Source organism: Biomphalaria glabrata, chromosome 6, assembly GCF_947242115.1.
Source record: "Biomphalaria glabrata chromosome 6, xgBioGlab47.1, whole genome shotgun sequence".
Classification (NCBI taxonomy): domain Eukaryota; kingdom Metazoa; phylum Mollusca; class Gastropoda; family Planorbidae; genus Biomphalaria; species Biomphalaria glabrata.
This window is the reverse complement of record NC_074716.1, coordinates 49,345,569-49,356,970: the sequence shown is the minus strand read 5'-3', so window position 1 is coordinate 49,356,970 and position 11,402 is coordinate 49,345,569. Positions and strand designations below refer to the sequence as shown.

Sequence of the window (11,402 nt, the reverse complement as noted above, 5' to 3'; positions counted from 1 at the left end):
GGCTTTTTCTTATTTTCTATTTAACTCTTAATTTCATGATCCCAGTGACGTCACTAGGGGGGGGTGCAGGGGTGCGGTCCGCACCGGGTGACATCCAAGCTAGTGACACCACTTAATGGTTTCAAAAATTTTCCTACAAATTTAAAGTTGATGCATATCGCTGACATCACAATATGAAATCTTCAGTGTATCTTCTGTATATATAATTATTTACATCGCCCAACCATGCAGGACACCACGCACGCACGCCGACTCTCTAACCCTCCTCCCGCCCCCACCCGCCGAGATATATACAGATGCAAACACACAACATGAGGCTCTATATGGGGGATATTAAATATAATATATTAATTATAAGCTTTTTGAGCCCTCAAAATCACTCTTATAATAGTAGGTCTATATCTATTATAATAGTATATAGACACTAGATCTAGATCTAAATATACGTAGGCCCACAAGCCAATGTTTTTATTAAATCCTAAAAAGGGAGATCTTGTGCTGACCAAATAACAACACTCAGAATAATTGTAGAACAATGTGTCGAATGGCAATCTCCTCTTTATGCAGCATTTGTCGACTTTGAAATGGCCTTTGAAAGCATCCACAGAGAGTTTATCTGGACAGTTATGAGACATTACGGGATCCCAAATAAAATAATAACAATAATTAAAAACCTCTATGATGGTTTCACCTGCCAAGTAACCCACTGTGGCAAGCTGTCAGAGGAATTTCCAGTCACAACAGAAGTCAAACAGGGATGTCTTTCACCACTCCTGTTCCTTCTAGTATTGGATTGGGTCACAAAAGAAGCCAATTCTAATTCAGGGAAAGGAATCTAATGGACTCTCACACAAAAGCTGGAAGATCTGGAATTCGCTGATGACATAGCCTTATTATCACACAGACTACAGAATATGCAAGAAAAGGTCACAGCTTTAAGTGAAGTAGGAAAAAGAGTAGGTCTAAAAATAAACAACAAAAACAAAACAAAACAAAAGTACTTAAAGTAAACAACAAACTCGATTCCCAGACCATAGACCAAGTAGATAATTGTATATACCTTGGGAGTGTAGTCAGTGTATCAGGTGGAACAGATGAAGACATTAAACGTCGTATAAATCTAACGCGTCAGACATTTACACAGCTAAAACCAACATGGAAATCCTCTCACATCTCAAACAAGTCTAAAATAAATCTTTAACTCTAATGTCAAGGCTGTCCTACTGTATGGTTCTGAAACATGGAGAACAACTGAAGCAACAACATAAAAGTACAGACCTTCATCAACAGATGTCTGAGCAAAATTTCCTAAAAATACACTGGTATGACAAAGTAGATACCACCAAACTGTGGGAGATGAGTGGACAGAAAAATATAGAGGTACAGATCTTAGAGAGGAAGTGGAGATGGATTGGTCACACCCTGAGAAAAGATACCGACAACAGAGCTAGGCAGGCCTTAGAGTGGAACCCCCAGGGAACAAGACGCAGAGGAAGACCAAAAAGAACATGGCGACGCAGTATACTAGAGCAATCCAAGAGGACCGGAAAGAGCTGGGAAGCCATAAAAAATAGCGAGAGACCGTGGAGAGTGACATGTTTTTACTGAGGCCCTATGTTCCATGAGGAACTCAAAGGAAAGATGATGATGATGAAATGAATAACTAATTTGTTATTTTTTGGATTGATTCTTATATTGTCATTGACTATGAATAATTATGCCAAAATTTCAATTGATCCGAGAATGGACAGTAGAAGAAAAAAATTCTCAAAACGTAACAAGGGGATTAAATCCATATATAAATCAATATCTCATTAAGCTGCATTTATTCCCCTTATTTGATAACAAAGAAAATAATTAATCACCAACAATTAATTAACAAACTAGTTAATTCTTTGATTGATTCATGTCTTGTCAGATTCAATGAATAATTATGTTTTAACTTGATCCGAGAATGGGAATTGGGAGAAAAACATGTTCAAACCTTTTATTAGACAGACAGACAGACTGATAGACAGACACAGAGATAGAGTGAGTTGATATTTGACCTTCCAGATAACTGACGGCCAGATAAACGACGTTCCACAGTATATTCGTTATGTATTTGTGGTGACCTTGACATCTAGTCTTGGAAGACTATGCGCAAAATCAATTTAATAAACTCTTGAATTAATAAATCCTTACATTTGAAAATTCCCGAACGCTGCAGTCCTTTCAAGATCGCTATAGTTCTTTCAAAACCGATGCTGGTTCTAGATCTAGACCTAGTTTTTTAGCCAAATCTTGTAATTATTTCTTTTTTATGCATCAACTTTAAATTTGTAGGAAAATTTTTGAAACCATTAAGTGGTGTCACTAGCTTGGATGTCATCTAGTGCGGACCGCACCCCTGCATCCCCCTCCCCCTAGTGACGCCACTGGGATAATGAAATTAAGAGTTAAATAGAAAATAAGAAAAAGTTTTTGGCTATCAACACCTCAGCTAAGCGTAATTTGTAGATCTATATGTTTCTATACTAATCAAGAGCAAGTGTTTTCCCTCACTTATTAAATCAGAATACATGTCTGGGGCAAGTCTATTGAACAAGAACTATAGTTTCCTCTTTTTAGACTCATCAGCGGCGCCTTGAATCAAAGAATAAACATGGTTACAAAAGACAGTTTGTGTGGAAACACAAACTCAAAATTGGCCCCCGAAGTGGTCCACCCAGGCAGGCTTCAATATTTTCAGAAAGAACATCCGAATGAAATTATATCAAAGACAAATGAGAGATAAGAATGAAGAAAGAAGGTTAACAGATCATGTGTAGTGCCCCAACGGTCCAGCAGATCAAAGGATAGATGAAAGTGAATGTAAAGTTAGATGTGAACCTGGCCTAACTAGTTTCCCTTTCAGACCTTGTGGTCTATAGGGCAGATGATGTAAAGTTCATCTGTTTTTGTGGCCTACGGTTAACGAGGGTGTCATGTAGCCAGCACAACGACCAACCGCCTTTACTTTTCTCCAACTAATGAGAGGCGACCAAAGATTCCAAAGTTAAAAATCCCAGTCTTCACCAGGATTCGAACCCGGGACCCCCGGTTCGGAAGCCAAGCGCGCCTCCACTGGCCTGATGTCTTCTTTTTTTTTTTTTAAGGAAACTTCAGAATTTGCGCTATTCAATTTTAGCTTTATCATCATAGGAATCCTTGGGCCTTAGGCCTCTTTTCTTTGCCTCTTTTTTGGGCTTTATGTGCCTCTTTTATGGGCCATCTTGCCTCTTTAGTGGGCTTTTTTTTCCTCATAATTCACAAGTATTAAATCATTAACAACTGAAAAGTGATTAACCTAAAAATTTAATAATAGTAATCGAAATATTATTTAATATCAAAGACATACTACCTAACCATTGAAATCCCTAGAGACAGAAAAATTATACAAGTATCCTCTACCCCAGAACAATCAATGCTTATAATGCATACTATTTAGCCTTTTCTCTTTAAAAAAATACTTGCATAACTGATTTAAAAAATTCGATTTTTCGCTTTCAGAAAAAAAAAAAAAAACTAGCCGTTACATCAGAACTTTGAATGGTCTAAAATATTGTGATGTCCGATTTTCAATATCTTTTCTTGTTTACGAGATCTAAACGGGACGGACGGACAGACGGACAGACATTTCACACAAAACTAATAGCGTCTTTTCCCCTTTCGGGGGCCGCTAAAAATAACTCGTCTACCGAAATCACTTTAATATTGTTTTATTCTGTTTTTTTAAAATAGTATTGTTGACATTGATTTGGGCTCAAAAGGTGCACTACAAACATATCAAATCACTTTCTCACAAAGATAATTTTTAGCAAGGTAGCAGGGTCCGTCACATAATTTGTTGTAATTTGACCAACATCTCTGGCAAGCACAGTCCTCTTCAGGATACACAGCATTCGGTTCTCCTGATGAAAAAAAAAATGTATTTATTATTTACATCTGATCAACACTATAGTGAGTTCAAATAGCTAAGAGAAGCTAGACTTGTATAAAAAAAAATTCTACTTTATGGTATGGAACGTATGTATTATAAGGATTGCTATATTCGTAATTTCAATGTACCGTGATAGCTTTTATATAGCCCTATACATTGTCGTTGTCACATTTTGTTAAGAATATAACTTTAACCCCTTCCCCCTTAGGCCACGTTGAAGCACGTTTGATATAAGTAAAGTAAGTAAAATTCCCCTTCAGACCTTGTGGTCTATAGGCAGATGATGTAAAGGTCATCTGTTTCTGTGGCCTACGGTTAACAAGGGTGTCACGTGGCCAGCACAACGACCAACCGCCTTTACATTTCCCTAACTAATGTCAGGTACCCATTAGAGCTGGGTGGACTCAGAGGCGCCCAAAGATCCTGAAATTAAAAATCCCAGTCTTCACCAGGATTCGAACCCCGGTTCTCGGTTCGGAAGTCAAGCGCTTTACCGCTCAGCCACTTGAGAAAATATCTGTCCTATAACTGTGCGTTACACTGACACATTACATTACAACGATAACGAAAGAGAAATAGGTTCACACTTAGGTTTTACTCAAAAAATTACACGACAAGTACACATCCATGTTAGGATAGCTTACTTAGACTTAGGTCTTCCCGAGCCGTTCGGCGCATTAGGCCGCAAGCTGTCTTCACAAAGATCTGTCACTCTCAATGTCTGAAGCCTCCTCCCACCTGGTGTCCACTGTTCTGAGGTCCTCCATAAAGGTTTGGCGCCAAGTTATACGAGGACGTCCCTGTTTGCGCTTTCCTCGTAATGACCTTCATGTCATCGCAACTCTTGGTATACGTAGTTCATTTTGTCGTAGAACATGTCCCACAAACCTCATGCGACGCTCTGTCACAACCTAACTAAGTGTTCGACTCCCAGTTCGGCAAAGGATTTCCTTGTTTGAGACTCGATCTGTGTAACTGACTCCCAAAATACGTCTCAGTCATTTTTGTTGAGCCACGTTTAGTCTTTTCTCAATTTTGACAGACGACTTCCATATCACACATGCATATGATGCTGCTGGGGTGACGATTGTGTTGAGAAGGTGTATTTTTGTCTCGAGTCCAATGGCTTGGCTAGTCCAAATTGGCTGCAGCTTTTGGAAAATGCTCCCCCGCCTTTCCTATTCGGCACGCTACATCATGGTAAGCATCTCCTTCATTTGTTATGATGCTGCCAAGGTACGTGAACTTGTCCAGCTCTTCAAGCTTTGACTCGCCAAGTCTAACGGGGGCACCCTTTACCTTATATCCCACTCGCAAAATTTTAGTCTTGTCCAAGTTTATGCGAAGGCTGTCCGTCATTTCTTGTATGCTTTTATTTGTAGCCCGAAGTAGTGCAACGTCATCGGCGAAGTCCAAGTCCGTCATTCGGTTTTGTTCAGGCCATGGAATACCAAAGGCAGTCTGGTTCATTGCTCTCCTCATTATGTAGTCGATGGCTAGGAGGAAAAGGAAGGGAGATAAGATGCACCCCTGTCTCACACCTGTCTCGATGCTAAAAAAACTCTGTTGTTCCCTCTTCTGTTTTAATGCAGCAACTAGACTGACTTTATAGGTGTCGTAGGTTCTGGACGAAGTTTTCTGGAATCCCGTATTCTCTTACTATTTTCCATAGTGATTCTCGGTGTCCACCGACAATGTTAGGATTATAGACCTATATATATATATATATATTTTGTTTGTAATTTTAAAAAGATCTACATGTCCAGTCTAGAGATAGTATATATGTAGGTCTGTGGTTAGGATTTTGTAGCCTCGTGAGATACTGCCCTTCATAATTTTTGGCTGGAAGTCAAGACGCAGTATTTATTTGCACAGGGAGTACTATAATAAGTGTATTTCCTAAGGAGAATAGCAAGTAAACATGTATGACTAGGGTTGGAGACGTGTAAGACGTTATTATCGTCTCTTATCTTATAAAATACAGACGTTACTTCAACAAAAAGAAGATGATTACGTCCTACGCGTCATGCATCTAGTCATGCATGTTAACCAATGACTTAAATTCTGCCTAGTCACTGGTTAAAGTTTAGAAAAAATGCAATACCATTTTGCTCTAACAGCACTAGGGAAGAGGAAGCAATTTGTACAAATGTGTCCTAGCATATGGAACGAGGAATGTGCCTTTATCTTTGTGTCTTTCAGAGTATTTTATTAAATTTTGTTTTTGTATTTGAAGATTATGGTTCAGTGTTTGAAGAAACGTCTGTACTTTATATAATAAAATAAAAAACTAGCTACATTCTGTAAGAGTACAAGCAGTAAGATCAACATCAACAAAAGAATACAACACATTTCTACTAACGTAAGAGGCGCGGTGGCTGAGCGGAAAAGCGCTTGGCTTCCGAACCGGCGATCCCGGGTTCGAGTACTGGTTAAGACTGGTGCTTTTACATTCGGGATCTTTGGTCCCCTCTGGGTAAACCCAGCTCTAATGGGTACCTGACATTAGTTGGGGAAAAGTAAAGGCGGTTGGTCGTTGTGCTGGCCACATGACAACCTCGTAGGCCACAGAAACAAATGACCACAAGGTCTGAAAGGGGAACGACTTTCTCTTTTTACCAACGTACCTGGGTAAAAAATGCGAATTTTGAGATTGTCGTCTAACACTGAACCATCAGCCCATTTGAAAGTCCCTTCAGTTTCCAGATCATCTAAACCAATCCAAGCATCCTCGAAGGGTATTACGATTTGGAATTTCTCCCACGTATTGAATACGGCAAGTCTTGAATTTACACCTTTTTATAAAAAAATCAGGCATTTAAATATTATATTAAATAAGTCTAATTGTCTACCAAACAGACTAAGCTTTTCTTTATATATAATTCTCTTCCTGGCCGAACCTATTTACTAAAATGGAAACCTTGGAGAGGCACCCACTCAGAACAAAAATCCACATAACTGGCACTAAAGCCGTTTCAAAAGGACTAATTTCATACAGGAATCTCTAAACCTAAAAAAGAAACACCAACTTGAAAAAATAACTCTGGAATCCATAAAACGACGCAATGAATCCACTCTCTGGGAACTAAAAATCTCCTCCTACTATAAAAGACCGTATTAAAAATATCACAAAAAAATCTGACTACATTCCAACAGAGCTCAAGGAAATAGTGAACTCTTATCTATAAACACATTACCCCTAACAACCAGTGTTTACATGGATAAAGCCACCACAAATGGAGGAGATGGAATGCTTATCGAAAGACCCGATAAAGAAAAACTAGAAAAACCCATTGCAACTGGAGAGCTCTCTGACAGCCACAGAGCAGAAAGGGAAGCACTAGAACTAGCTGCTACCATGCTAGCAAATCATCCAAGTGCCCCACACAGTCAGATTGTCTCTTTAACCGATGCAAAAACTATTCTCCAAAGCTTGAAAAACTCTGATTCCTCCTATATAAAACGACTCAGGACAGCACTTATAAAGCCCAACAACAAAAGCCAAAAAAAAAACAACAAAAAAAAAAACAACAACGTATTCAATGGATACCAGCACATACAGAACTAGAAAGAAATGAGAAGGTTGACAAACTTGCAAAGTATGGGCGAACAAACACAGCATTAAACATTGAACTCTATCCAGAAGAATTGAAGAATCTAATATTGAATAGAATAAATGAGAAATGGACAAGCTCTCATCAAATCACAAGAAAGATGACGCCTATTATTAACTATCTCGATAATCTTTCGCCTCAGAACCGGACACAACAGATTGAGACAACATATGTTCCGGAAGCTCAAAATTGGAACCAGTGAAATCTGCCCATGTGGAGTGCCACCAGAGAATGATGACCATTCTGCATTCTTTATCAAGAGGCCCGAACTGGTCCCAAAACACCCCTATAAAAAAAACTATCTGGAGAACTGCCTGATTTTAGAACCACTGCGCAGTTTATCTCGTACATTGGTCTAGTCATCACCATAATAGTGAAAAGAACTTACTAGCGCAATCAGCTCTTGCATCAGTGTAGTTTTTTAAATCTTGACGGTAGCTGAGACACATTTTAACATTGCCTTCATTGTAAGCCTGAAATCCAGAAAACTTTCTGCATTCTATGTCGTTAATGATAACTTTTCTCCCTTGATAGGACGCTTAAAAATAAAATTTTAGTGAGGTATTGTTAGTGAATATTATCTGCTCCTCGGGGAAGTAACAAAAAATAAAAATCGAAACATATAAAAACTATTTATCTTATTTTTTACAAAGACTAAAAACTCAAAATACGTAGGTGTAAAAAAAAATAAGTAATTAAATGTTATCATTTAATCCTTATAATGATGAAATTATTGTTTAACAAGCAAAAAAAAAAAAAAAAAAACCAAAGAAACCCGGTACTTTAAAAAAAAACATAACAAAAACCCTTATATTAAGTGTATCAAATATTTGGATCAGTCTATTCACACGCAAAGAGTACCTGACTTTATTTGGGGAAAGTAAAGGCTATTGGTCGTTGTGCTGGCCACATGACACCCTTCGCGTTAACCATTGGCCAAAGAAACGACCCTAACATCATCTGATCTATAGGTCGCAAGGTCTGAAAGGGTAACTTTATTTCACTCTTGTTTATGTGAATTAAGCTTGATGCTCTAGCGCAGGGGTGGGCCAATTACGACCCGCGGGCCACATGCGGCCCCCGAAGTGAAGTGTTTTGTGCGGCCCGCTGACACCTAAAGAAATCGGGTGTGCCCACACATTAAACTAATATAAAAGTGCAAATATAAAAAAAATAAATAATGGTAAATGTCTATAGAAATTATTGACATCTTTGATTCTTATCACTCATAATGAAGAGGCTAAAGAAACATTGTCTTTAAAAGTATTCTAAAAAGTTAAAAGTAAAAAAAGATTATTTTAAATGGAAATAATTCGAAAAATTTAGTTAAAGACACAAGTTCAGGCCAGTATTTATTCAATGCTATGAAGAACTGTGTTGAAAAAGTTGGGTTGGCTTGTACAAGAAAGCAAGGGTAACAACTGATGGAGCCCGTGCTTTGACTGAGAAAAACAAGGCTTTGTTATAAAATAAAGAGCAACTTCCCAACCATTAGTTCATAACGGGAAAGTTTACACAAAACTGCATTGGATATCTAATTGAAATATATATACTATAGATATGGGAAGCATGGTCGAGAGGCCAAGTGCGCTTGAACTTGGCTTGGCTTGGCTCGACACCCGACTCGGGCAGAGTTGCTGTTTACTGAGCGCCTAAAAGGAGCACGGAAAACCAACCCCTAGATACCCCCTCCCCCCACTGGTCCACAAAATGAGATTGGACCAAAAGCGCTCCGAGCATGCTATAAGCATGAAAGTAGAACTATATAAAAGCTATAATAATAATAATCGTTTTTAATTTTGGTATAGGGCCGGCTTAGGTATAGGCAAAAAATGTAGCTGCCTAGGGCCCACGATTGTTGGGGGCCCCGAACAGGATGTTTGTTTTATTATTTTAGAGAAGATATAGCGAAACTTATCCTCAATGTTATTGTTGAAGTACACTAGTTTTTTTTTGTTTTTTTTTACAAATTGCATACTTTTAGTTTTTTTGGCTGTTAATTTTTTCTATTGTATTTGGGGCCACCAAATTCACTTCGTCTAGGGCTTCCAATTATCTAAGGCAGGCCTCGACTGGCAGTTCCGAAAAGTAATTGAAGATTTTGGAAACAAAACATTTCGATGTTCGGTAACACTGTAGTATCCTCTGGCTTAGCATTAGAAGAACATGGATTCTCAAGGAAAAGTTGTTAGGTTCCTTGAAGAACATCGACTGTGACCTTTTTACCAATATTGCTAATGAGGAGTTGAAGAAAGACTTCATGTTTATCATCGGAGGTATTGCAACATGTTGTTTGCACATGAAATGTGTGTGCATTTAAAATCTTTTCAAACAAATCTATTCCATTTCTTGAGGCCAACAAGTGAAAACAGGTTTTGTCATTTTCATTGTTGAAAGGTGAAACTATTTCTAGTGAAAAGGTTGAAAAGTACAAGACTTTTTGGATTCCTTGATTGTGGAATTTGAAGGCAAATTTCAAGACAAGAACTTGGAGCCAGTTTTCAATACCCTCAGCTTATCATTTAATGCAGAAGCTAACTCAGCTCCAGATGACATACTTACAAGCAAAATGTTAGTGGTAATTGACTAGGGAATGTCAAAAAATGTGTTTAATAAATAAAGTAACCAATAGCTCTTCTAGTTTGTTCGTAGTAAGTAATTGAATGAGTAAAAAGACGGGAAACTCGGCTTAAGAATTTACTAAAACAACTTCGTTATAAACAAAGTGTCGTATATCAGAAGTGTCTTATATCAGAAGTGTCTTATATCAGAAGTGTCTTATATCAGAAGTGTCTTATATCAGAAGTGTCTTATATCTGAAGTGTCTTATATCAGAAGTGTCTTATATCTGAAGTGTCTTATATCAGAAGTGTCTTATATCAGAAGTGTCTTATATCTGAAGTGTCTTATATCAGAAGTGTCTTATATTTGAAGTGTCTTATATCAGAAGTGTCTTATATCAGAAGTGTCTTATATCAGAAGTGTCTTACATCAGAAGTGTCTTATATCAGAAGTGTCTTATATTTGAAGTGTCTTATATCAGAAGTGTCTTATATCAGAAGTGTCTTATATTAGAAGTGTCTTATATCAGAAGTGTCTTATATTAGAAGTGTCTTATATCAGAAGTGTCTTATATCAGAAGTGTCTTACATCAGAAGTGTCTTATATCAGAAGTGTCTTATATAAGAAGACTTATACTGATAATTATGGCCGGAACACTCCTTTCTTTTCTTTTTTTTTTAATTGTAATAAAAGGGGCCACATTTCAACGATCAACCTAACATACTTGTTTAGCCCGTGAATTAGTGTATCTGTTACAATGAAATTTTACGGTCCACTCTATTTCCTTATCTGTGTGTGTGTGTGTCTCTCTCTCTTCACTCTCTGGAATCCTCATTTTGTTTTGGAAGCGTAGTCGAGAGGCTAAATACGCTTGGCTTGTATTGGCTACCTATGAAGGGGGCTCGAGGTTCGAAACCCGACTCGAGAAGAGTTGTGTTTACTGAGCGCCTAAAGGCAGCACAGTAAACCTTCTCCCAGATAACCCCCTTTTCCCCCCCCCCCCCCCACTAGGTTCATAGCGCTCTGAGCATGCTCTAAGCATAAAAGCAGCTATAGAAAAGCTATAATTTAATTTGGTTTAATTTAGACCTAATATGATGTGCGTCCTACACGGCAGAGCACAATATTTCTAAACCACAGAACGCAAGGAAACGCTCCGCGCTATCTCCTGACATTGATGGGAATAGACGGACCAAACTTTAATGAAGATTCATTACATACATGTGTGTTACAAATTCACTGTCACAATGTTTAACTCTTTCTCT

At 38.1% G+C, this 11,402-nt stretch overlaps 1 protein-coding gene across 1 annotated transcript in view; it reads right to left on the bottom strand.

Annotated features, from left to right (window-relative positions):
• Positions 1–3,730: 3,730 nt before the first annotated feature.
• Positions 3,731–11,402, bottom strand: part of LOC106056590 (CD209 antigen-like protein B) — an 8,175-nt gene continuing 503 nt past the window's right edge. The window contains exons 2-4 of the mRNA XM_056033428.1: positions 7,964–8,113; positions 6,589–6,756; positions 3,731–3,932 (exon numbers count right to left, since the gene is read on the bottom strand). Coding sequence (XP_055889403.1) covers positions 3,808–3,932; positions 6,589–6,756; positions 7,964–8,113 — 443 coding nt within the window. The 3' untranslated portion in view covers positions 3,731–3,807. The remainder of the gene's footprint in view (positions 3,933–6,588; positions 6,757–7,963; positions 8,114–11,402) is intronic.